Source organism: Daldinia decipiens (assembly GCF_022478715.1).
Source record: "Daldinia decipiens strain CBS 113046 unplaced genomic scaffold F4813scaffold_50, whole genome shotgun sequence".
NCBI lineage: Eukaryota > Fungi > Ascomycota > Sordariomycetes > Xylariales > Hypoxylaceae > Daldinia > Daldinia decipiens.
In genome coordinates this window covers 1-25,537 of record NW_026054593.1, presented here as the reverse complement: position 1 = coordinate 25,537, position 25,537 = coordinate 1, and the positions used below count along the sequence as shown (strand labels likewise).

At 45.8% G+C, this 25,537-nt stretch overlaps 10 protein-coding genes across 10 annotated transcripts; 5 read left to right on the top strand and 5 right to left on the bottom strand.

The window, feature by feature from the left end:
• Nucleotides 1-280: 280 nt before the first annotated feature.
• F4813DRAFT_393833 (uncharacterized protein) lies at nt 281-2,225 on the bottom strand (the record flags this gene model as incomplete). Its single annotated transcript, XM_049247481.1, has 4 exons — nt 281-1,775; nt 1,829-1,930; nt 1,985-2,133; nt 2,184-2,225. The coding sequence occupies 4 exons, from the start codon at nt 2,223-2,225 to the stop codon at nt 281-283; spliced, it is 1,788 nt and encodes a 595-aa protein (XP_049095223.1).
• Nucleotides 2,226-2,895: 670 nt separating this feature from the next.
• On the bottom strand, nt 2,896-6,570 carry F4813DRAFT_393832 (uncharacterized protein; the record flags this gene model as incomplete). Its single annotated transcript, XM_049247480.1, has 2 exons — nt 2,896-3,420; nt 3,493-6,570. 2 exons carry the CDS (start codon nt 6,568-6,570, stop codon nt 2,896-2,898), a joined length of 3,603 nt encoding a protein of 1,200 aa, XP_049095222.1.
• An 820-nt stretch (nt 6,571-7,390) lies between these two features.
• On the bottom strand, nt 7,391-10,272 carry F4813DRAFT_274628 (uncharacterized protein). The gene has a single exon (XM_049240424.1). The coding sequence runs from the start codon at nt 10,020-10,022 to the stop codon at nt 8,076-8,078; it is 1,947 nt and encodes a 648-aa protein (XP_049095221.1). The 5' UTR covers nt 10,023-10,272; the 3' UTR covers nt 7,391-8,075.
• Nucleotides 10,273-10,979: 707 nt separating this feature from the next.
• On the bottom strand, nt 10,980-12,265 carry F4813DRAFT_375232 (uncharacterized protein). Its single transcript, XM_049244988.1, has 2 exons — nt 11,481-12,265; nt 10,980-11,315 (listed from the first exon to the last, which is right to left on the bottom strand). The coding sequence occupies exons 1-2, from the start codon at nt 12,071-12,073 to the stop codon at nt 11,303-11,305; spliced, it is 606 nt and encodes a 201-aa protein (XP_049095220.1). The 5' UTR covers nt 12,074-12,265; the 3' UTR covers nt 10,980-11,302.
• Nucleotides 12,266-12,656: 391 nt separating this feature from the next.
• Nucleotides 12,657-13,353, top strand: F4813DRAFT_393829 (uncharacterized protein; the record flags this gene model as incomplete). The annotated part of the gene is made up of 2 exons (XM_049247479.1): nt 12,657-12,851; nt 12,943-13,353. The coding sequence occupies 2 exons, from the start codon at nt 12,657-12,659 to the stop codon at nt 13,351-13,353; spliced, it is 606 nt and encodes a 201-aa protein (XP_049095219.1).
• Nucleotides 13,354-13,652: 299 nt separating this feature from the next.
• On the top strand, nt 13,653-14,930 carry F4813DRAFT_375226 (uncharacterized protein). Its single transcript, XM_049244987.1, has one exon. The coding sequence runs from the start codon at nt 14,003-14,005 to the stop codon at nt 14,489-14,491; it is 489 nt and encodes a 162-aa protein (XP_049095218.1). The 5' UTR covers nt 13,653-14,002; the 3' UTR covers nt 14,492-14,930.
• Nucleotides 14,931-18,042: 3,112 nt separating this feature from the next.
• F4813DRAFT_393827 (glycoside hydrolase family 43 protein) lies at nt 18,043-19,246 on the top strand (the record flags this gene model as incomplete). Its single annotated transcript, XM_049247478.1, has 4 exons — nt 18,043-18,393; nt 18,445-18,601; nt 18,652-18,683; nt 18,734-19,246. 4 exons carry the CDS (start codon nt 18,043-18,045, stop codon nt 19,244-19,246), a joined length of 1,053 nt encoding a protein of 350 aa, XP_049095217.1.
• Nucleotides 19,247-19,315: 69 nt separating this feature from the next.
• On the bottom strand, nt 19,316-21,135 carry F4813DRAFT_274596 (uncharacterized protein). The gene has a single exon (XM_049240423.1). The coding sequence runs from the start codon at nt 20,920-20,922 to the stop codon at nt 19,384-19,386; it is 1,539 nt and encodes a 512-aa protein (XP_049095216.1). The 5' UTR covers nt 20,923-21,135; the 3' UTR covers nt 19,316-19,383.
• Nucleotides 21,136-22,579: 1,444 nt separating this feature from the next.
• F4813DRAFT_375214 (uncharacterized protein) lies at nt 22,580-23,709 on the top strand. The gene has a single exon (XM_049244986.1). It carries the CDS (start codon nt 22,674-22,676, stop codon nt 23,217-23,219), a length of 546 nt encoding a protein of 181 aa, XP_049095215.1. The 5' UTR covers nt 22,580-22,673; the 3' UTR covers nt 23,220-23,709.
• A 238-nt stretch (nt 23,710-23,947) lies between these two features.
• Nucleotides 23,948-25,446, top strand: F4813DRAFT_375213 (uncharacterized protein). The gene is made up of 2 exons (XM_049244985.1): nt 23,948-24,327; nt 24,391-25,446. The coding sequence occupies exons 1-2, from the start codon at nt 24,295-24,297 to the stop codon at nt 25,258-25,260; spliced, it is 903 nt and encodes a 300-aa protein (XP_049095214.1). The 5' UTR covers nt 23,948-24,294; the 3' UTR covers nt 25,261-25,446.
• Nucleotides 25,447-25,537: the final 91 nt, after the last annotated feature.

The following is a 25,537-nucleotide window of genomic DNA, read 5'->3' as shown; positions in this document are numbered from 1 at the left end:
GTTGTTCCGAGCCATGTACGGATCATCAAAACAGACATCAAGCCCTTCTGAGTTTATGTAGACCCAATAGTGCTAAGTGAATATTCATAATTTCAGCGTATCTGAATCCTTCATCCTTGTCTGTTAGGTAAATTAAGTTCTCAGATCCCTATCTGTATACGTGTGCATGACAACCTACTAAAGTTTACTTCCTTGACATCAGCTAACACTACTACTCGGAGCGTGTATCTATTTCCGACTACTACCATTATCTTAACCTTTAGATCAGATATTTTATAACTTATTTGGACGAGGTCGGAGTTGGGTCCACCTTTGTATTTGGGTCTTGATGGGGCTCAGTTGACTTCGTAGGCTCTGAAGATAGCTGCACACCACTGTCGGCTCTCTGCCTCCCTACGTGAGGCACGATAGTGTCGTAGGGCTCTGAATTCTCCATAAATTTATCCGTATTTGACGCCGCTTGCTTTTGTTTCTTGCCAAACATCCCGACGGACGGTCTCGGGATACTCGGCATTTGGGGCATTTGAGTAGGGAGATATGATCTGAGACTAGACCCCGACGGGATTTGAGGCATCTCTGGCATCTTCGTCGGCACGTAAGACTTGACTCCGGTACCTGCCTGTTGCGCTATTTGCATAAGGTACCGCATGTATGTCCTTTTCTGTGCATCTTGATCTTCGCTTTCTGACGGAGCCTCGTCGTCTGGCAGTGGGACGATAGAAGCTGCCGCAGTGATATCTAATGGCGACGCGTCTGGAAGATTGCTATTATCTCCTTCGTCTTCTACCTCCTCCCGATCTGTGTCTGTGCCTTCAGCGATATAGTCTACCTTCGGGATCTCCTGGCCGTCTTTTGTTGTAGCCACAAGTTCCTCCACGGGCTCAGGAGGCGGAGGTGATGCGAATTGAGGATCATCGAATATGTCGGAGTCATCATTGAACCAGCGAATCACGAGGCTACTGGCCTCTTCCGTCATTTGCTCATACTCTTCGTTCTTATCTCTAATAAACATGCTCATATGTGCTTGTACCTCGTCTTCTGTCTTTTTGATGACTTGCCGCGAGAAGAGAGAACAAGCCAGATGATCCTTTGCTGGTATGGCACAGAATGTACGCTCGGGGACAAAGTAGCCGCCATTCCACATACCATTCTCCCCTAAGGATGTGTAAAAGTCATGGATACCGATACCCTTAAGCGCTACCATCCGTTCTAATCTTTGGCTTAGTTCTTGTTGCTTCATAAGCGTACCAACAAATGTAAAATGGTCTGAAAGATATTCGAAGGAGCGCCCAACATTTCCGCGGTTGATATATGCCAATCCCTGACTCAAAGTATCCATGCCCTGTTGATATCCTTCTTTGACGGATTCCTTACTGATGTTTCGCATGCTACGCATACCATTCAGAATCTGTTGGCGGTGTATATAAGCTGTGACACCCCCAGCAGCTATTGCACCAACAGTTCCTGTGCGTACTGCAACAAGTTGCCATCCCCTCCAGACCGACCGCGAAGACTTTGCAGATGGAAAATTCGTTGTCGTCTTTTTAAAGGCTGATCTCCCAAGAGCCGACGGGGCTGCTGAAAGAGCTGTCATGACATTAAAGACCGTGCTTACTTTCTGGTAGTTTGAAAACGCGCCATAAACGAACATTGAACGCGCAAGTCCATTAAACGGGGTGTCGAAGGTTAGAAGTCCTTGGATCAGCGGGAATAGTAATGACCCTTCTTTCATCTCGTCTAGGATTAAGAAAAGTGTATCCGAAGCAACGAAACCCCTAAACGTAGTATGAGCAATATTTCGCATACGTTGTGCATGGAATTATCTTACCCCATTGAATGCGCAACTAAGATCACCCCTACATCTCTATCATGCGGCGGCCATGGTGTCTCAGTGTGATCTTTTCTCACGTCCATTACTTGCTCCTTAAGCCTAATATTTCATGAGCGTCAACTATACGAGGCATATTCATCAAATAGACCTTACCATGATAGAAAGGACACACAGCATTGCCCTAGTTCTCCCTTCGTCTCATACTTTGGATACACTATAGACTCGACATTGTGATCAGGAAGCTTCTTGGATACCTGCTCCTGTAAATCGACCGGGAAGGTTCTAAATGTGTCATCGTCGCCCTAATAGAATAGTTAGGAAGCGTATTGTCATAAGATTTGTTTAATCCTACCTTGAATCCGTGAATGAAGCATAGGAGCAACGTCCGAGGCATTTTCTTCTAAGGATAATAGACCTTAATAAAAGTGAATAAAATGTACGGACAAGTTCATATAATGATACTGCGTCGGAGTTGCAAGGAAAGAGGCAATAGATTAATATGGATCTTCAGGGCGGGGGTCTTTAGGAACGAGGATCTTAGTCGTGATGGCCACTAGCTGTAGTCTGGGCGACATAGGTACAAGCTCGCGGCAGATGTCAACTGCGTAACCACTCCCTCCTAGGCTATCATACCCTCCATATAATTGTAAAACGTCATCAATAACGTCATAAACACTTTAACATCTCGATAAAATTCCTAGTCTCAATCCAATTGGGGATATAGTCATAGCGTCTCCTGACATGTGAGTCTGGGATTCAGTACGCAGGTACCTTATTCATGTCACTGGCAATGAGGGTATTCCCAATGACGAAGCTGGATAAATATTACACTGAAGGGGAGAGATAGTTTGAAATTAGTCTTTAGATATTTGGAATATTCTTGTTAGTAACCTAACTATGTCTTTTGATATACTCATTAGGTACTCATGAAAGGGGGGGCTTCATATGTACCTCCTTGCCCCGAATATTATTACAAAAAGGAGCACGACTTCCAAGAACATAGCCTAACTACCTAAGGTAGATTAGGTACCTATCCAGACCCATATCGCTGGAAACATAATTGACTATCTTTTCTTGCTCCCGGTAATGGGAGCCAACACTGAGCCCAACCCGAGGCCATCCAATACTTTAGTAAGACCAAGTCCCCCAAGTAAATTATTAACCAGACCGCCTAGTCCAAGTCCGTTGAGTAGCTTGCCTACGAGTCCCAAGACACCACTAAGAAGAAGGCCGACGGCCGCAATAATCTGGAAGAGTGGCTCAGATAGGAGTCCCCAGAGTGGGTTGATTGCTTTCTTGGCGTGTGGAAGGTTCTCTAGCTTGCGCTTGGCACCTTCAATGGTTTCGGTCACGGTGCCCGTGAGCTCCTTCAACAGATCCGCAAGTCGGTACTCTTCAGGGGTTGCCTCACGCGCGGCCGTCTTATGTTTAGCATTAGCCGAAATACGGCCGTCAGGATCGAGCCCCCGGATCACTCCGTTGGCTTCGGTTAGGATCTTGCCGCCTTCTTCGATCAGGGGGCGGACTTGTTTGACCAGCTCTTCTTCGTCACGTTCATCTTCGGGTTTGCGCTCTTCGGCGTCGATTCTCTGTATGTAGAATTAGCATCCTCAGTAATAGACATAAGAAGTCGATATAAACAGAAACTGTTCTAGACATACATCAACAATCATTTTGCAAATGGGCTTTATCTTGTCTATCGACTGCTCGATGCAGAAGGAAATTTTACCAGCAATCTTTTGGTCTTGCTCTAACTGCAAGCGGGCTTGTATTTCCTCTTCCGTTTCTTCGGGGAGTTCGGCGAGCAACGAACAGTGACCTAGAACTTTTCCTTTGCTGTCGATAACATCGCCATCGTCGTCGATCTTCTTACCTGCGCACTCGCTCAACAGGCCAGAAGTAAGTTTGCCCATAAGGTCACCATTCTCATCGACGATGTTGCCCTCGCGGTTAACCCTCCGACCTGACATAGGGTTGATGTCTTTGGGGATTGGCTCTTCTTCCCAACGCTCAGCGTGGCCTAATACGTTTCCGTTCTTGTCGCAGATATCGCCGTCATCATCAACCGTGCGTCCGAAGAGAATTCTAGGTTCACCAGAGACGAGTCGGCCAACAACGTCGCCACCAGATGTCACAATCTTGCCTTCCTTGTTGACAGTACAGCCGGGGAGCTCGGTAAAAGGGCCCTCTTTCATACCCTCACGTTCGGCTTCGGGGATTAGTTCACACTTCCCGATGATATCGCCTCCCTCGTTGCGGATGAAGCCGTTCTTATCGCACATCCTCCCAATTAAACGTTTGAGGTCACCCTCAATTACACGACCGTAAATATCGCCGTGATTGTCGACAGCATTACCGGCTTTATTGACGCGCTTACCAGCTAAGGCAGACGTATCAACTTCTGGTTCCGGCTCGGGTTCTTCTTGTTCCCATCGTTCCGCATGGCCCAGATGATTTCCTGCCTTGTCTAGGATATCACCATCGGCATCTACAGGTTTTCCCTTAAGTTTCTTGGGATCACCTTCAACCAGAATTCCAACTTGCTCGCCGTTGGACATAATTCGGCCTTGATCACCAACGATAGCATCGGGATAATCCTCAAAGGGCGTAGGCTCCTTTACTTCCTCGCGTTCGCTGTCAGGGATAGGTTCGGCCTTACCGACAACTTGCCCAGCATCGTTGAAGATCTCTCCGTTATCACCGACCTTCTTACCGACGAGGTGCTTAATAATACCCTGAACGACATGACCCCAAATCTGACCTTTGTCATCTACGACGTTACCTAGCTTGTTAACCTTCTTATCGCGGAGCATTGAGTAGTCGACGGGTTCCTCCTCAAGTTCTACAGGTTCCTCGGCTTCGACGCGCTGGGCCTGGCCGACGACATTGCCATTCTTGTCAAGGATGTCGCCGTCAGCATCCACCTTCTTCCCAATTAATCTTTGGAAATCATCACCAATAACCACACCCACTTGGCGACCATCAAAAATTACCTTGCCAAATTTATCGACAGTGGCGTCTGGGAAATCTTCGAATGGCGCAGCTTGATTGTGCACCTTTTCGGGGAGAACTTCAACCTCGCCGATAACGTTGCCTTGGTTGTCCCAAACCTTCCCAGTCTTATCGGGCGTCTTTCCGATCAGCTTGCTGATGTTTCCGCTTTTGACTTTACCGATTGGATTGCCATTATCATCTACAACGTTGCCGGCTTTATTGATCGTCATGCCTTCAAGGATGCTGATATCAGGTAGTTCGACCTGTTCCTCAGCCTGCAGCTTGGCAGCTTCGAGCGCCTCAAGCCGGTCTGCTGCCTCGGGGACTTTTTCCTTTATGCGTTCTATTATCGACCCCTCGGGAACAAAGTCAATTTTCCCAAGAATGGTTTCATTATCGCCAAGCAGGTTTCCCTTGCCGTCGACTCCTTTGATATCTTTACCGATTAAGTTCTCGACTTCTTGACCCTCCGTTAGCTTGCCGAGAATTTTGCCTTTCTGATCTGTAACTTGACCATTCTCGCCGATGTTAAAGGGTCCGTCGAACATGCCAATGACCTTGTCAGCGATAGACGGAGTGAATGATGGAATTTGTATTGGCGCAGCTTGTTGAGCCTGTTGTTTCAAGGCGTCAAGGCGAGGGGCAACCTCAGGAACTGCCTCCTTAACACGCTCGGCAATCGAGCCCTCGGGCGCGATATCAACTTTCCCAACAACATTACCACTATCAGCTAGGAGGTTTCCCTTATCGTCTATACCTGTGACATTCTTGCCGATTAAGTCTTGAAGATCTGAGCCGTCGGCTAACTTGCCGATGATCTTGTCATGTTGGTCAGTAACCTTGCCGCCGTCTGCGACTGTGAATGGACCTTCGAATAAAGCAATTACTTTATTAGCCACGGATGGTGAAAGCGGCGGGATATCAATAGGGATAAGCCCTTTCTGGGATATACCACTAGCCTCGGAGCCTGAGTCAAGATTTGAGCCGAGTTTGGAGACCACATCTTCGGCATCAACTGTTCCCTTTCCTTGAGCCTGTTCCACACCCTCGGTGGCGCCTTGAGCTGTTTCCTTAGCAACCTCAGCGATGTCGTCGGTAGTTGGCGCGTCAGCGTTTTTTACGGTATCACCTACAGCTCCCGAGGTGTCTTCAACCGTACCGCCAACAATGCCCGTAGCATCCTTTGACGTATTACCGGCAATATCCGTGGCTTCTTTGGCTCTAGTCATCTTCCCAGCAGTATCTGCAGTCCCCTTTTCTGTGTCGCCGATAGTTTCGGTAACATTCTTTGTAGCTTGACCCAGGCTCCCGGTAGCGATAGGGAGGGCACCGCCGTCACCGTCAGCTTGACTTAGTTGTTCTTCGTGAGTAACGGTATCCTTTGTAGGTTTGGTAGTGTAATTAAACTCGGACGGGACGTCACCCAAAGGCTCAGCTCTACCAACTATGCCGCCGTCCTCGCTTAGCACATCGCCCTCTTGCGTAACAATGAAGCCGGCAAATTTGTGCGGGTCGCCTTCGATTACTTTACCAACGGGGTTCCCGTCATCGTCGATCACTTCCCCTTTCTCGTTAATACGGCCTGCTGCCGGAACCATCTCGCCCTCGTTCTCCTCTGATGCATCGGGCATGGTTCTCGGTACTGAGGCTTGTGTTGCTGCTGCTTGGCTGTTTTTTCCTTCCCCAGGAATAGCCTCTGAAGCCTTGCCAAGCGGAATGTTTTGCGTTTCACCAAGTCCAGACATGGCGGCAGGGTGTATAACTGCTACTGGATTCTGGTCGGTGATGTTATACCGTGTTGTTGTAGGTACTACTGTCAAATTATGTTTCTCTTGTTGTGGTAGTTGGGATTTTGGGGTGTGATTGTAATAAGTAGTCATTAGATTCCGTATATCGAGTTTCTTGGAACATGAAAAAGCGAATTCAATATTTTATGAAGCATAACCACAACAAGATATAATAGGAGAACTCAGCCCCCAAAGCTAATATACTTACGTCACAGGTTTGGAGGACCTACCAACATCGCTTGAAACTTCCAGGAGATACGACAAGGTTCCCTTCCTCTTCTCCTCGCTTGAAGGCCCTTCGTACATTATGCTCGACGTCATGACAATGGATTTCAACCCCCGGGGCAGAGCCCTGAACGTCATCAGTAGGGAACACCTAGGCAACGAAGTCCCGGAGAAAACCTCGCGATGAGGTTGAGCCACTAATGGGGCTTCTTTCTGGTCCATCTCTTTGTCGATCTCGGGCGGGTGTGTGCCACAAACAAGCACAGGGTATTAAGTCTGTTTAAGTCTGTGGCTTGCTGCTTTGTCCGCACCAGCCGACACAGGGTATTGAGTGGTGGTTGCAACATATGGTTCCTTCGTAAGAGATCGAAAAATACAAAGTCGCCATTCGTTAAGGTTTACTAAAGTCTAGCATGAAAAACAGGATTGCTCTTCCTAGCTTTGGCTACAAGTACAGGGGCACCCTAAGGGGTATCATTTGCGAATCTCGATCGTAGTGAACTGCCAGCTACCTACCACACCCTCTATCCATCCCAACCGCATACGCGGCATGGATGATGGTGGCCCTCGTCTTAGCTACGGAAGCCACATTAACACTCCCCTATCACTTTTAAAGGTTAAGTGGCTGGGTCAGGTTAGGATAAGTCCAGTGCCGCTTGATTAATCCTGTATCATACTTTTAAGTAGATATTAAGCAGCACTGGATACTTCAAAGCTGAAAGTGGACTCACATGGTCATGTTGAACTAGATCCGGCTTTTCTATTTGCTAATCTGTACCAAAAGGGTGGCCAATCACCAACTCAAGTTCCGATGCGGGATGAGCACGGTGCTATTCGCCTCAACCTGTTTTTATTGCAGTTTAGCAAGCCACATTAGACATGGGTCGCCATCAGATAGACGTCATTAGCAGCGTAATGCAGTGGCGTATGCGTTCTCTCGGCCGATATGTCATCAAGAGTTAGATTGCTCACATCTCTTATACATGGTATATGCTTTCTGAAGACGGCTGGCTACCTAAGGTATCTATTAATTTCGTAAATATGTTGCTCGTATCGAGATTTTCAATTCTCTGATATGAAGCAAATATCACTACTCAGACGTACCAGTACCTGTACGGCAAAGGAAAATTCGAGATTATAAGCTCATTAACATTTACCACATGTTACGGGACCTTGTTTGATGCGCCATTGACCGTAATTAAAGACATACAACCCCAAATCATGAGATGTCCATGTGCCTATGAATCTTGTGACTGCCTTCCAAATGTCGTAGGGATGCGAATTGTAAGTTGAATACCGTCAGTCGTAGACTTCACATCTAGGAAGATGTCTGAAGGGCTTCCTCCTGTATGAGCATTGACTTTCGGCTTTTCCTCATCAGGTTTCCTATCCTCGGCCCGGGATTCGTTTGGCTTGGACCGTTTCATAAAAGGCGCTAAATTGACATTCTCCCCGGCCTTCTCATTGAAGCGACCGATTATGTTACCATTTGTGTCGAGGATATTGCCATCATGATCTATCTTCAACCCCCCGAGCACGTTTTCGGGGATATCAACAGGTGGCGGTGGGCTAGTGAAATTATCAGAAACGTATCCAATGACTTCTCCGCTTTCTCCGTAGACTTCGCCGTTGTCTGCAACCTTTCTACCTACCATAGCAGGGAGGTCTCCCGTCGCGTGGCCGAGTACCTTTCCTGACGCGTCTACAATGCTACCGACATCGTCGACAACACCGCCGCCAAGGCCATGTGCGAGGCGGAGTAGATCAGGAGGCGGCGCCATGTCAATGGGTGTAATCTTTGGGATCTTCGGAATAGGGGTAACATTAGAAGATGGAGAGTGCACGGAAGGGTCCAGGACTTCTTCTGGCGGATCTTGTAAATCGTCTGCACCTGGTAAACCTTGGACATCAGGCAGGTCATCGGGATCGCCGAGGCCAACGGATATATTATTTGCTTCCGGCTTTGCCTCTTCAGATGGGCTGCCAACAATCTTTTCAGGGCGAGGGAGTGGGATCTCAATTCTTCGTTCAATATGCGCCGGCTGGCCCATGTTATCTGCAACCCGCGTATCATCATCTAACACCCCCAAAGTGCTAGAAGCTGGATCTTGTTTAATGCTGTCCGTAGTACCATGAGCCGAAATACCTGGTTCGGGCTCTCCCCTCGATACCCTAATATGTGCTTCCTCTGAAAGAATACCCGTGTTAGGTTCGCCGATAGTATTAATTGGCGTAGCATCAGATACCAGCCCTTCCGGACTACTTATAACTCCTTCGGCCTCTTTAAAAACATCTGCAGGTCGATGATGATCCGGTATTTTGTTGATAATGTTATTTTCTTGACTTAGCTTCTCAGTATCAGATACCTTCGGCGAATGTTCGTCAATTATGTCATCGTCTTTACTTTCTCCCCCAGTTAAACTCGCAAAATCAGGTGTCTTGTTCGTTGTGTCGCTAGCTATTTTTTCGAGCATTTCTTTTGTTCGCTCGTTCGGAGAAACGATCAAAGCATCATCATTAGGCAATTGTTTCATCGACTCAGATACCGCATCAACTAAGTTGTCGCCGTGATCCCCCGTATTAGTGTTAGCTCTCGGTGTTCCAGCGCCATTACTAGCCACTTCTGTCTGGTCGTGCGAAGTCCTGCCAGCGAGCGCGGATACGAAGGTACTCATTTCTAAATTTCCCTGTTCGGCGAAATATCTAGCAACGTCTGTCGGTGAATTTGGGGCGTCTGTAGGATCCGAGGGTTCGGGGAGATCGTTACTCGAAGAACGGAGGATTTCTCGAGGCTTCCCGCCAATACTCTTAACAAGGTTATTCGCTTCGGACGAAGCGTCCTTTTCCCCTCTCAAATTATCTACAGTACTCGCTATAACCTCTGACGCGCCACTAAGCGCAGTCGTGCTTCGACTAACTGTCTCTGTCGGAGTCAGGACTTCCCGGGATTGAACGCTTGAGTGAGCGGATGTAGTTGGTCTTTGTTTTTTTGAGGGAGTTGACGTCTTCGTTTTACTCGAAGGCTTGAATAGTTTCCTAGGTGTCTGCGGATCCATCATGTCGGCCACAGCTAAGATAAGATTTCGAACGTGGTTGGCGTTGAGGAAGATAAATATGGCAATGTATACTACCAGGATGATATGACAGAAAAGGTCAAACCCGGACCCAGGCGGTAATATGGGCATTTACTCATGGATTACCAACAACCTAAATCGCGTGTCATGGATATGGAAAATACCAAATGCAGATGGAGGAGGAGTGATAGCGCGAAACTTTAAAGCGAATGTAGACCATACCACCATGGTACAGGGCTTGATAGTAAGGGACTTGATTCTACCAGACATCCTACTCAGTCTCACTTACGTCATAGGTAGCAGGGGAAGGTGAATCCCGCCCTAAGCAAGTCTTACAAGCCGACGAGGGGAGGAAGCCCTATCAAATCGCGATCCCCGTAACCCATCTGCACATACATATGTATGTACATAATGTATGCATAGACAAGTCGTCAGGGATTTAAGCAGACTCGTAAACTTGCTTAGCTGGCCTGCTACATGTGAAACATGTGGCTGCATACATAATATGTACGTGAAAGCTTTGTTAATAGAAAATGGGAAACCACTGTACTGTGGTGAGTTGTTAATAGTAAGTGAGAAAAGGAAAAGGTTAGAACTCTAACCCAAAATAATCAAACAGAAATTTTGGATAGGCGAGCACTAGCCCAAGCATGGCCATTAGGCTTGTGAGTTGGATAAAAACTCCCGCCCCCAAGTATCAGAGGTTGAGCTACCAGAAATGACCAGCCAGCAAAGTGCAAAACATAAGGGCTTGATGACCAGTAGAAAATAGCGAGAATAGATGTGATGTGATGCATATGTAGGTACCTAGGTAAGGAGGGTGGAGAGATTCGGAAGAATTAAAAAGTTGGAAAACTGGGAAATCCCAGGCAAGAAGAAAAACGACGACGAATCTAGAAATTCGCCCGTCAGGTGTGGCTTTCAACACGAAGTGACAGCCACATTCATTTGAGGTCCCCAACCCTTGTACATCCATATATGTCATGTAGGTAGGTTAGGGGTTAGGTACATCCTTCATTTCAAATTTATCTTTCGGCTTTTCACGTGAAGACTTCACAAAAGATTGTCGGAATGTCAAGACTAACAAGGCCAAATTATTAACTAGCATCTTATAACTGGTTACTTCTTTACCTATTAGAATAAAATATCATGATAATTACAGAATTGTATCGCTTATATAAACAATATTAATCTCTCTAACCCCTTAGCCCCTCAGCCCCTCTAAAGCACTTTTATCCTCAACGCCTACGAAGATCGAAGCGCAGCACCGTCTCCGTTTGCTATTGGCACGAGAGTTAAAATATACCATCATTATCGCATATTTAGAATGACGAAGGATTCGTTTCGTAACTCCATTTCCCCTGCGCATCTTACAGCCAGATGATGCAGGCTCATAACCCTTCCCTATTAGCGGCGAGTAAGGCTGTTAGTCAATTGTCTTCTGTTAAACTGAACTAAGTATCACTTTTGTAGAGTCAGTTCAGTGGGTATCCAACGTCTTTCAGGCAATCTCGGAGTATTCTAATGTAGTAGATATTCGGGTGTAAGAAAAGGGTTATCGTCACGTACAAGAGAGACAAGGTCAGGTCACCGTGGATCCGGGCCTTTAATGTCACTTCCACTTCAAGGTTGAGATCCAACCGCAACCTCAGCGGGTTCTTCCCACCATCTTGCTTCTGAGGCTGCGACTGTACTTGCTGCATTTGCTGCTGCTGTATCTGCTGTTGGGGCTGGTACTGTAGTGGCGGCTGACGTTGCCTACGAGGTGCCATCTGTTTTTCGTGATCGTTCTCCTTATCGTCATCCATCCACACCGGTTGATTACGGCGGCGGCGTCGTGATCGACTCGGCTTCTCCGACTCGGCGCGGGCGGGTTGCGGTTGAGGCTGTCTCTTCTTCTCAGGTTTGGCCTTGGGTTGGGCCTGAGGGTTCGCCTCCTCACCTTTCTCGTCGCCGTCCTCCTTTACTTTGTCGCCGCGTTGCCTCGCTTCATTTTCGTTATGTTGGTCACTATTCTGTTGAGATTGATCCTGACTGTTGTTCTGATCTTTCGCCGGTTGCTGTCCTTGTTCAACCTGAGAAGTTGACTGCTCTTGTTGCTCCTTCTGTCCCTCGCTTTCTTCGCGGGGCTGCTGGGATGTATTCTTGTCGTTAGATGACATGTTGTATTGATACACTACTAACACTTCAATCTATTTTAAATATTATAATCGGTATGAGATAAACCTAGGCTAAGCCAGCAATTTGTGGTAATTCCGTGTGTTTTATTTTCTAGATTAGAAATAGCACTTTGGGAAATACCTTGATCTATTCATACATACACTGCGGTAAAGTCTGGTAGCAGTGACGCAATGGGGACACTTGACTGAGTCGTATCCCCCCAATCGAGATTTAGCATTAATGACCCCTAGTCCGACTGGGCGGGCTTCCGGCTTCTAGCCCCTGTCCATTCTCTCCGCTTGCCAATTGCCAATCAACCCCCTCCCACACCAAATATAGAGTTTACATAGAGAAGCTCCCTATATTTGTGGCTGAGAATGTAACTGGTATATGTATTTCATCATCTGGATACATCCCAAGGCCTACACGACGAGGCTTAAAACCTGTTTCGTCACTCCACACGCTTCAGTGCTGCCAAAATTAGTCGCTACTCCAACAAGTATTCCCTCCTCTTCTGTTAGAATACGAGGGATCTTCTAAGTCTCGGTGGAGTTCATCGGTTGTACCTCTTAATCAATTGGTCATATGGCTCTTTCTACGCTCGGGTTACTCACGATCGGCGCCATCCCAACAGTCATTGGTGTCGCAGAAGCAATTGACGCCCAGAAGAAGCAGAACCAACAGGCGAAGGAAAGAATAAAATTCAAGTTAACGGCAAACTTTTCACACGATGACGTTGCGCTGCCGCAAGATGCTTCTGTAGTCTTCAAGAACAAGAAGGTAAGTTTAGTTGGATGAATGTAGCTACCAGAACCTATTTCGCTTCTTTAGTTTGCCGAACGGCTAATCCGTCTTCTAAACTCTTTGACAGCTCTATCTAAATCACCCGGCATGTCCAGTGGAGGGCTATCCGTTCAACGGCTTCTATTTTGGCTATCCCGGACCTGAAAATCATCAAGGTCTAGTAGCGCCCATAGCGGACGACCCGCCAATGCTTAACTGGATATATGCTGACAAGGACACGGGGCTATTACGTCACGGGTCAAGATCAGAGACTGTTGGCCACATTGTTGGGCCTTGGAGTTGGACAGAAGATGAGGAGTGGTTGACACTCGAGAACGGGCAGAATTTTGTGGCTGTTGAGAACGATGAAGGTTCGTGGAATATTCACTACGATAAAGAAGGAAATTTAGACGAGATCTTGGACCGCGATATAGTGGATATAAATTTGCATCGCGAGCTGCAGCTTGGAGTATCTAGTCGATATACGAGGGGTGACTAGCAAGTTGCTCGGCCGTTCGTAACTACATATTTGGTACTTTGAAATACTTGTCATTTGAGGAAACTTCCATGTTATACCTAATACCTACCTACCTGGGTACCTACCTAAGGCAATAATAATAGTAGAGCCATCATACCTACCCTATATCCGCACCCTATATCCGTACCCCCTGTCGGATGAGCTGACAATTGACTAATACCTACCTACTCTGTGGCTTGACGTCAACATCCAAGCCACTCAGATGCTACCACACCCCAACTACCCCCATATCAAGAAACAGGATGCTGCTAATGATGTTGCGACATTGCTGTTTAGTAAAGATAGATGTAGAACTTACGAATGCACGAAATCAGGGTTTCGACTCGGACAATGCATACCGGGGCAAGTTTCCCGATCTAGACCACCGGTGACGTGTTATTTCTGAATGACCTTGATGCGAAGGCAGTCAAGGCCAAGACATACATAATCTCTCTATATGTATCTGTGTCTTATGTAAATAGGTACTCAGGCCCAACCAAAAGAACAAACATACCTACATGTAGGTAGACAGTTTATTCCTCACCCTTCTCCTACCAAGAATCTATCTTTAATCTATACTTTCCATTCTTACAGCTTGATCCACCCAGATAGTTCAAAAGTATAATCGAAAATGTCGTCTCCTAGTCCTTTAGGAACAGGATCTAGGTCCCGCCAGGGTCGTCGTCGCAGCCGTAACCAATCCCGACGACAGGAGGCTACCGCGCCACAGCCAGAACCGCAGAATCAGCAATATTCAGATGAGGATGAAAGTGCCGAAGATGCCGAAGCTGCACCTCAACCACAACGACGACGGCGTCAACGCAATCAGCAGACGCAGCAGCAGCAGAGCAGAAGTCCGCTCGGTGGTATTGGCGGAGGTGGTGTTGGCGGCGTCGATCAGCTGCTCCCCGTCAAAAACGTCGGCGAAACGGCAAACAACCTGACGAACTCGGCTACCAGTACATTGGGCAACGTTGCTGGTGGTGCTCTCAGCCAAGGCGGCGGCGGCGGCGGCGGAGGAAAATCTGACACTCTACGTCTCAGACTTGATCTCAATCTTGAGATAGAGGTCACATTAAAAGCGAGGATCCATGGTGATCTGGAGTTAGCTTTGCTGTAAGTGGCCTATTTTCTTATTAACTACTCTCAAATTTACCATAGACACTTTCTATTAATCACTACTATCGATCGGATGCTCCGTTCTTGAATTTTCTAAACTCTTTCTATCACCGTTGCCAATAGTGTAGTCGGCGTGCACACTATGTGTTCCCGTCATATTTGACGTTCAGTTGTTCTGATACGTTTTCTAAGGGACACTGCTTGAGCATGACGAAAATGAAAACATTATTGTATTTTGGCTATTTGGATTTTTGAAGAAATAAAAACCGCTGCTTCACGCGAATGGAAGGCCCAAGATGATTCTATATGTACCTATACATACCTCCGATCATTTAAATGTTGACTCTAAATGTTTATCATGTATGCCAATCATGGCATTTGTCAACTACTTCTAGTAGAACTCGCTAATATTTTTAGTAACGGATAAAGAACAAGCTGATGGTACTATTCACCATTTTACACACATGACACATAATCTATATGGACTTTCGATTCAATTAGTACTCGAACCAGCATGGTATCATGAGAGGTTTCGTCATTTATATCTTGCAATATCGGATAGGATCTACCTTCTTTTAATTGGGTACTTTATTAATCATTGATATACGAACTGTATATAGGTAGGTAGCTATATATTAATTTCAAGTTCTATGGGACAATAACCAATTACCTACCTAACCTAAGTTTACCTAGTCGTCCCTTTTGGGGCCTAGGCTGTCAGTCCTCCAACACAGACGTGGGAAGTAGTTTGATAATATCCTACTTTAAAAATTATATATGTCGAATTTATATATTTCTATATTGCCAGCTCGAGAGCTGCAATTGTGTAGTAAATGGCAGTATAGAAAGCGTCTAATTGATTTTTCTTCGTTGCTTACTCTTAAGTCTGTAGAATTTCCAAGGACAACTCTCAAGACATATCTAGTCAATCTCTGACCTAGTTCCTAATATCTCATTAGGTATTCGTATCAGATATTCGGGAAGGGATTATATTAAATGTAGCATTACATATAACTGTTACCGCGATCTTACTGATCTCTACACCTTCTTGAAAGATACTAAGTGCTCGTCAGACATTAAAACTACCTAGGTAAGTAGACTATGCCGTCACTTGAGTTTCCCGAAATATACGAGGTCATGCTGTAAAATTATTTTGCTCGCTCTGACTATACGATATCATTAAAAGACGGCCGAAAGAGATCCTATCTAACCAAGAGCTATATGGGCCTGTTTATTGTAAGTCCACCTAGCCGGCTAAACAACATCTATTCTAGACCTCTACCCCCCCTTCTCCTCCTCGGAAATTTATCACATAGAAACCGGCCTATACGTTAAGGCTACCGATAATTAGGGTTAATATGGAGAATTTAGCCAAGAAATCTGGGGTAAGACAGCTCACTAAACATATTGAGGTTTCACTTGCGCCTATTTTCAGTAAGGCAATACACTAACACGCGCTTATCGGGCCGTACTTCACGCCCATGACCCCGAGTCAATATAGAGCTGCACGCTTCTGTCTGGGAACCTAGGGAGACGAGTGCATATACAACACACCTCTTCAGCCAGGCATCTGAAATTCAGACGCGCTTGCCCCAGCAATAAGCTATAGTCTAACCGCCTTTTACAGAGCCAAGCATTCTCCAATGTGACCAGGATGGTAGGTGAACTACCTATTTCAACAATTTATCGCGACAAAGACTAGATATTTGACGAAGGTCACTTGGACAGTTGTTTATTGTTAGCGCCTTGCGCTCATTTCCGCAATATCTGATGAACTGCGTGCGGGAAAAAGTGGTGATCGCTCTCCCTGGATCCGTCACACGTCGGCAAATACATCCTTGAGCGTATAAGGCATTGTTTAGGAGCGCTAATAAAAGCAAATAAGGAATAGTGTCATGCGGCAAAGCTTAGCCATGTGTCCGTACTGGGTCATTTATATAGCCCTAGATAGCTAATACTGATCGCAGACCTTGTCCTGCTATATATTAGAGTGGGTATATAGTAAGTTCTATTCGTAGCTAACGTGACCATCGACTAATCGTTTGGCCCAGTATCAAAAGATCAGCACCCTTGATATGACACTTGGCATTACCAGTTCGGAATGATGTGTATTTCTGCAATGTAGGGTTGAAGAGATCATAGTATACTATAATAATCCGTGTTTAAATCACATCCATGAGGAGTGGTGCTTTCAATATTATTTTCTTGACTACCGTAGCTATCTACTTACCTACCTACATATTACTACAAAAAGGTCCATCTACCCGTTAGCGGGCCCGTCTGTTCTCTGCTCAATAGTTTCTGCGAGCTACTCAGAAATCGGCAATACCTGGGGCGAACTAGCTGGTCCCTAGTCGAGAATTCTTAGATAACAACTTGGCTCCCTACTGAGAGCCTGGAGTGAACGGTGCCAGTTCGAGATGCATGGTAATGATTCAGTACCTTCTGGGTAGAGGCTTCTTTTCACTAGGGTGGTCTCGCGGTTTCAAAAGACATACAGTTCCAGATTACATTCATTCATAATACTGCCAATAAAAGGGGCACTCAGCCAATAGCCTTGGGGGAAATACTACATCCAATATTAACCTGTAAGTACCTGAACTTCTATATACAAACATGCCTTTTACATTTACCTAACAGCTATTAGGATATCACATTCTTATTCCACCACAGCGGAAACATATGGCTGCGATCTATTCTTATCCGTCACCAGACGTGGCAGCTGCGATGGAAGCATCTGCTGCCTGTGAAGTAAATATAATGGCCGGCATCATGGGTATCATGGGTCTCTGCTGGATCCTCCTAGCTGCTTTCTTCCTATACAACTTCTATGGACCACTAAAAATCGGCAATACGGAGGATTGCATAGACCTGCATGTAGTCAATGATGGAAGTGAGAAGAAGTGGTGGATCGATGACTACGATGTTGTATAGAGCAGGCATATATGGACTTTGAAGAAGCAAGTCTTCTGGGTCGCCGGTTGATACCGGGGGACTAATACAGCCATTTAGGTTACAGGCAGTTACGCATATATGAGACGGCGCCGGAAGGCTTTACCTGCCTGAGCCATACGTTCCGCGGTAATTGTAAAGAGCCAAATATCTATACTCACAGCATAATATTCACTCGGTATTAATTTCTCGAGAGTATGCTAGCAATACGATACAGTCACTTAGTACAGCACTTAATTGATATACTTTAAAATAACGCTTTGTCGGCGGCGTCGTTTCCAACGTCCGAATAACACAGACCTAAAGAAACTCTATTTTATTTAGAGTCTTGTAGTTCAGTATGCTGAACACAATCCATAACTCTCTCCTTTTACATCCCCACATATACGATGCTTGCTATGCGGGCCTTTATCCATAAACGTGTTCTTGGAAACCCAAGGCTAAAGTTCCGGGATGGAAAAAATTCGAGGACTTGGGATTGGCTAGTTCGGACCCCGATCTCCCGAAACTTGTTAATACAAATGAGAGATCTGCTCTACTACAAAGTTAGGAGCCAGGTCTGTGGAATTTGTATCTTTCGTTTTCGGAATCTTCGCAACCATGTTTATTCGTCAAGTGCTTCGCTTTGCTTTATCATTTGGCATTTGCCTTAATCTATCCCTAGCTAGTCCGCTTGACCTAGGCGAACTAGGTGTTCAAGCCGAACGCCGCGCAGACGCTGGATTAGTTGGATACCTTGGGGCTATCTTCCTTGGAGCAGATCCTTATGTATACTTCTACCTTAGCAACGGTAACGATCCGCTATCCTTCAAAGCGTTGAACGAAGGCCAACCTATTTTACGACCGACAAAGGGAACTGGTGGTGTTCGAGACCCGTATCTTGTCCAAGGCGGTGGTGCCGAAGCTGGCCGAAAATGGTACATTATTGGCACTGATCTTGATATTGGGAAGGTGATTATATTTTAAAAGCCTATATGTCGTCTATCACTAACAGCATTATAGACAACTTGGGATGCATCCCAGCGAACAGGCTCAAGGGGCATATTTGTTTGGGAGAGCACCGATCTCGTGAACTATGTCAATGAGCGGCTAGTAAATGTGGAAGACTCGACTGCTGGTATGGTGTGGGCTCCGGAGGCGATATGGGATGCTTCAAAAGGTTGGTAGTCCATTTGAAACTTATATGTAGGATAATACTGACGGACTTAGGCCAATATTTAGTCCACTGGGCTTCAAAATTTGTAGGTCTCATCGATTAAAATCATCAGATGCTCTTATTAATGGATTGTAGTATTCTGCCTCGGATAGCGGGCATACCGGTTCTCCATCCAATATACGAATCAGGTATGCTTACACAAGTGACTTCAAGACGTTTACGCAACCGCAAACGTACATCGATTATGCGCCGACAAACATTATCGACCTGGACATATTACCACTGGATACTGGAGGAAATAATTACTTACGGTTTATGAAAGATGAATCAGCTAAGACTGTATTTTTGGAATATTCTACCACGGGGCTTTTTGGAAGCTGGACCAGAGCTGGAGGAAGCAATGGTATAATCACATCCGGTGTCGAAGGCCCTGCCGCATACCGCGACAACAAAGACGATGCCAAGATCCACGTCCTCCTGGATTTCTACGGTGATGATGGCTATCGACCGTATGAGAGCACGGATCCAAAGGGAAACAAATGGACGGCAAGCAGTCGATCTGGATTTCCAAGCAACCTACGGCATGGGAGTATCCTCCCCATTAATCAAACTCTATACGATGCACTGAGCAATAAGTTCGGCTCGTAGTGGACATAGATTTAGTTAGTAGCACACCTCGGTATTGCTAGTTACACAACGATCGAATAGTAGTTTGAAAAATATATCTATAACAGGAGAATTCTTGAGAGTTCATGTTATAGCACACACGGTACCTTTACCCGGCTTTACCAACTAGGGTCAATGCGATAATCCGCCCATCGGCCTCTATCTGCCTCTTTAAATGTATCTATATTCCCTTCGATGCCACTGTCTCCCACTTTCCAAATGCCAGATTCAACTAAATGCGTCCAGGCATCGAATAGCATTTCTAACCTCTGAGCTCGCCACCACTCGCCTCCAAACGGTTTAAAGCCGTGCTGAAACAGATCCGCTACACTGTTTTGTTCTACTAGGTTCATATCGCTCTTCCTTGCGCCGTGCTCTTCACCAAGGACACGAAGGGGAAATGGAAGCAAGAGCCGGAAGCCCTCTTCGGCATTGTCTTCAGAGAAATGTTCTACAGATTCTGAGTAGAGTCCGGAGAGGATCGACTGACCATCTGAAGGCACGTCCTTGCTAAATGCCCGACAGAATGGATTAAACGAAACGTAGGGATTGGTAGATGTTAAACTCACGATCCGCTTCTCTACCGATGCGAAGATAAGGACAGGTGGAATGATGGTACCGTGCTCAGAGCTAATATTTATAGTGGTGTACCTCTGATTGGCTACAAATACGGTTGGGTTAAGGGGAATAGCTAAACCTGGAGCAATTCGGTCAAATCGTGGTCGGCGAACACTTGATAGGAATGAGCGAATGAAGCATGGATTCGGAACAGAGGCTTCATCTAGGTCAGTGTGACTAAGCAATGGCTCGTCAGAAATAGGTAAGAGTTTGTCAGGTGAGATACGGTATTCAATAGCTTTCGCGAGTCGTTCGAATGAGGCAATTGCACTAACTACTTGCATCGGACCGTAGGAATGCCAGATCCAGGGGCCATGCTTCTCGTTAGGTGCACTGTCTCGAGAAGCTGTAATCTTGCCTATTTGAACCATGTGCCACCAGTTGCTAAGTATCGTCTCGAGCGGATGCCACAGCTGACGATGTCTCTCAACTGGTTGGGTGAAGTTGATGTCCTCAATTCCGAGAGCCATGGTAGCACAATGGAGTTGTTGGTCGTATATTAGACCCATCGCATGACCTACCAAGCCCGGATTTGTGTTATATAAAACGAGAAAACGTCCGGGCTCGCTCATTGCATCGTAACGCAGAGTATCATGATTAGCAAACATAGATGCGGGCGGTGAGATGCCTTCAACCCAGAAGAAGAAGGGTGGCAGCTCCTCGGCTACTATGATGGATTCTAAAAAAGTCACGAGAGCAGGATCAAGTCGTGTCCTGATTTCGTTTGCTTGGTCCCCGTAGTGGTGGAAGAACGAGTGTCGTTCCAAGTCACTTATTTCGCGCCCTTCCGCTACCCAAGCATGTTCGACCAACTTGTTATGTAGCGCCGCGCATCTTGCAAAATCCAGAGTGTTATCAGTGCGTGCTGGACGAGTGTGCGTAACTAAGAGATCCTTCAGGCTTGTTTCCTCGTTCGTGATATGTTTGCGCGCGTATTTCGTGTACACTGGATGACTAATGAAGGCGATGGCGATTGATATTATGGCGACCAGTAAGAAGATATTCGGTATAAAGTATCTATCGAAGAAAGTTGAAGTCATAATCCCTCGTGAGATAAGCCAGTGGGTATCGCCCCAGAATAGCGTCAAAATAAGTGCCTACCAAGGGGAATACCTTCGTAAAAGGTTCTCTCGAGATATATCAAATGAAGTAGACTTTAAATTTCATTATAATATTGGTCATAAAAATGTGGTCGAAGATTTCGCTGAGTTAGGTGGATAAGAAAGTGAACGTTTTGGTATGTTAGTACTTACAAAACCGGCACTTTTTTTTGACGCTATTCTGCGCCCCTATGATATTGATGTTAGGTGTAGGTACCTTAAGTATGTACCTAGGTAAGTACCTAGGTTAGGTACCTATTTCTATGTACATGTGGTACCTAACCTGACATAGGTACATGTAGCAAGTACCTACCTAGGCTTTGTAGAATTCCCATACATAGGTACCTACCTACCTAGGTAGGTAGGTACGCTAGGCCCAAAGTTGGTGCCTAGATGATCGATTCCATCTCTTTGGAGTTGGAAGTCAAGTCATGAGTGCAGCTTTGAGAAAATTGTCTAATTGCCATAAGCGGTGGCGAACAAGCCATCACCTATGTTAATATTTTTACTTTGATAATTTTATTGTTGCTTTTAAAGACATGAGGGAAGTCAAGTCCTCGAGCTGGATATTCCGAATTAGTCCCCACATCAATAGGTATGTACCTACCTCTACACAAATCTACTAACCTTAAATAAGACTAGCTCAGGCTCAAGCAGCTGGGCAAAGTTTCCCCATTCTCTTGCGGCTTCAACAATTTTCACCAATCCCACCTGCAGAAAACCTATCGGGATCAAGTCACAAGCACCAATGTCCGGCTCGCTCGGCCGATCGTGCTTAACTGCGGTAGTCCGACTAGATGCCGAGACTTCCGGTAGAAACCGTCACTGGACGACAATATGTATGAGTGCTAAAAAAAAAAAAATTTAGTGTTCAGAGAATGTCTAATGTTAAGATTGTCGAGAATGTCAGAATGCCCCAGGCGATCCCCCCGGGGACAAAAGGGGCCAAAAGGTTTTTGGACCCTTGGACCCTTAAGACACCCCCCCGGCTTTCTTTTTATTAATTTGCTGTCACCCAAAGAACAAGAAGGAAAAGGAGAAAAAAAGAAAGCTTATTGTTAAAGTAACTAGGTTAGTCGAATGGAAAGTGGCCCCGCTGACATTTCTATTATTATCATTATTAACTTTATTAGTTATTATTGTTATTGTTAACGTTCAGCCTCCTTTTCCTTTCCTTTCTACTCCTTCACTTTGTGTCAGCATTTAGTAGAAAGCTTCGTCCTCACTACTTACTTACCTACCTACACAAGCTATCAACATGATATGACACTTCGAGTAGCTAGTCTTCTTTTTCTATCCATACCGCCCCTTTCCTGCCTTATTATTCCTCCCTACCGCTTCACCAAACGCCAATTATGCCGTGGGCGACAAATCCTCTCTTCAAGCCGACGGCGGAGCCCCCAGCTGATGTCGAAGCTGCCGTTACTAGCTCTATTCCTGATCCTGACACTGATACTGATCCCGATCTAAGTCCGCAACAGGATGCCGCGGGAAGTATAGATGATGGATTCAAAGAGCCGACGGAAAAGTTCACTGCTCATCAGATCTTCTACATTTTCATTCTTGATGGGTTAGGAGCCATGATTCTCTCCGGTGGTATCAACTTTGCAATTGCATATGGTATATTTTTTCATTTCAATCATATCTTCATTCTTAAGCCTCAACTATAGTATAGTCAAATCCCTAACAGAATGATAGCCATGTATGCAACCCAGGATATCGTAACAAGACCTATTCGGTTGTTCTTATTTCCGAATACCCTTGCTGGAGATGCGGCAGTCACCATCATTATTCAGTGTCTCATTACGTGGCACATAGAACTCTTCCTCGTAAACCGGGACCTAAGAAAAGGTGGTGTGCATCCGATCGGATTTATCCCTGAACCCAAGAACCGGTTCATGCGGTGGTTCATGTTCTTAGACCGTCCCAAAGAGACGCACGAAGTTAGAAGTGTCGTGCATTGGTTGAGCTTCTTTCGTTCTCAGATCCTGCGGGCTCTGCTGATTGCTGTGGCCTTCTTCCCTGTAATATGGGGGCCTAGCATTGGCTTCCTCGTTCTGGCGGGTAAATGGGAGGGCGATGACTGGTACTACGACAAAGTGTGGGCACCGCAGGTCTTTAAGCTCATTCAGGGAGGCGTGCTGGGACTGCTAACCACGCCGCCCATGGTGATGTTCTGGCTTACCAGGTGCGGATGGGCGTTGAAGAATAATGAAGAGCGTTATGGTGAACGATGAGCTTGACAGGCGGTGCTTATATCGCTTCAGGGGTAGGCATATACTAATAATGAATTACGGGGATCCTGATAGGATATCATATTCAAGTATAGTCTCGCATGAGAATTCAAGCCTGACTTTTAATAAGGGCTAAACGGGTAGGGCAACAGACGATGATTCTAATTTTCGGTCATGTACGGACTTAGTCACACGTTGGTTTCCCGCAGCCGTCTCAGCGACGGCCCCACCAAATAGTGATCGATCTTGAGTGTGTTCTTCCATGACTAATCCTCACTTGACCATCCGGTTACAGGGTTATAGATGTCATATTTATGAAAAGCTATTCCTATCAAGACCATGTAGATCCATTAGTACAACATAGCTCTAGCTATGAATTTTATCACACGTAATAATATAAAAGATAAAAGTAGGATTGGCAAGCGAGCATGTGAATTATGTGACAGGATGTGCACTTCATAGACAGCCAGCTCCCATACCCTAATTATTCAAGTGAAAAGGACAGTACACAAAATTTATGTTGGAGTGGGCATCGGCACTTCTGATGTAGTAAAGTCAGTAAGCGGTATTCCGCTTCCGGTTGGAAGAGGATGACTTAGTGTCACTGTCTCAATCCCGGAGATAAGAGTCGGACCCGGTATTTTGTATGTCGACACGCCATCATATATATCTAAATGCATGCTAGGGTCGTCGGGGTCATAGAGCTCCGGGCATATTGCCCACAAGATATACGAAGTACGATCCCTAATATATCTACGTCATTTGTTGACGTTTGATATGTACTGACTCTCACCAGTTGTCGGACAGGGGTAACGTTAGCTGTGACATCAATCGAGAACATGCTCGAACCATTGTTAAACATCTGATACGATTCCATCTCCCTATTAACACCAACCATGGACGACAGGACCAACATCTCGATTCTTTGTAAAAATAAAAATAAAAAGACAACTCACATTCCGCTTAATCCAACTAACAAATACGGCGTAGCTAAATATTTATATTAGACACCCGATCATTATTATTAGTAATTAAGGGTTTTCCGATAATAACTCCCTTAGGATACTGCGACGATAACATGCGAAAGGCCAGATCGGCTTCTAGAGCAGAAGTAAGTATCATATGGACATGCTTCTAAATGCAGTTTGCACTAACGGTCATGTTCAACCAACAGTTCCCTTGCCTGCAAGGCGACGAGAATAGCTGTAACAGACCCGCCACCCATAATGTCAAACCAAGCACTACTGTATCGAAGAAGCGTAAGTCGGATACAGTAGAATACCGTCAAAATATATCTGAAGTGGACAATAATGATCCTCGCCTTTATGAGATAGACGAGACGTGCAACGAGATCCGCCAGAAGATCAAAGACTTTAACCAAGGTGGAAATATGAACGTTGGGGACTTCCAGAAAGCAATAGGGGTATCTTCAGGTGCATATCAGCGGTTCATGAATCAGAGCGGAACCTACAAAGGCAAGGACTGCGATACATACCGTAAAGCCTTTACGTTATTCAAGAAGCGCGAGCTGCAGGGTCTCAAAGCGGTTCCGCCTAAGAGACCTAGGAAGAGCGAAAGTGAAGCTCTTGATGTCAGCGATATAAAGCTTTACGGCGAGGATACACAGAGTGTACCAGTGTATGATACGTGCGACGAGGTCCGCAAAAAGATCCGGGCTTTTCTACGGAAGCCTGACATCAGCCAGAGCGCCTTCTGCCGTGCTATAGCGAAGAGTTTCCCCGGAGAAAAACGGATTCAATCCAGGCAGCTTAACTGCTTCCTAGATAAGAAGGGGCCTATGTCTGGAAATACTAGTTCTGTGTTTTATGGCGCTTACGTGTTCTTCGAAAAGCTACGCATCAAACAGGGTAGGCCCAAGTCAGAGATGAGGCAGGAGATGGAGAAATTCCACCCCAACGGAGTGAATACCACCGATCTTCAACTGTGGTGGACATGTAGGGATGATAAGCGTCCCGTTTATGATGCCTACGGACGCATCCACTTCGTCAACCCCCGATCCTCGTTTATCCCTTTCCGTACCTAATGTATACAATATGATCAAGAATTAGTGGCACAATTACTAGCCAGAAGAGTGAATATCAGGTACCTATCTAAAGTACTTGCTTATATGCGTTTGTCAACTTAGCTTCAGTAGTCAGGTAGATTAGCACATATAGCTTGTGTTGAAGGGGGGTCAATTTCTACCTACCTACCAGGTACTAGGAGGTAAGTCAAACCACCCTTACTGGGGCCACCCTAGTGGGGGCCACCCATTTCCCATACAAAATCAACGATTTCGCATATTTGTATTTAATTAAAGA

Bases quoted from the DNA above. Each gene is read 5' to 3' on its own strand.
- F4813DRAFT_375213 (XM_049244985.1), top strand. From the start codon at position 24,295: ATGCGAAAGGCCAGATCGGCTTCTAGAGCAGAA. The intron at 24,328-24,390 runs GTAAGTATCATA...TTCAACCAACAG, and splicing joins GATCGGCTTCTAGAGCAGAA to TTCCCTTGCCTGCAAGGCGA.
- F4813DRAFT_375214 (XM_049244986.1), top strand. From the start codon at position 22,674: ATGATAGCCATGTATGCAACCCAGGATATCGTAACAAGACCTATTCGG.
- F4813DRAFT_274596 (XM_049240423.1), bottom strand. From the start codon at position 20,922: ATGACTTCAACTTTCTTCGATAGATACTTTATACCGAATATCTTCTTA.
- F4813DRAFT_375232 (XM_049244988.1), bottom strand. From the start codon at position 12,073: ATGTCATCTAACGACAAGAATACATCCCAGCAGCCCCGCGAAGAAAGC.
- F4813DRAFT_274628 (XM_049240424.1), bottom strand. From the start codon at position 10,022: ATGCCCATATTACCGCCTGGGTCCGGGTTTGACCTTTTCTGTCATATC.
- F4813DRAFT_375226 (XM_049244987.1), top strand. From the start codon at position 14,003: ATGTCGTCTCCTAGTCCTTTAGGAACAGGATCTAGGTCCCGCCAGGGT.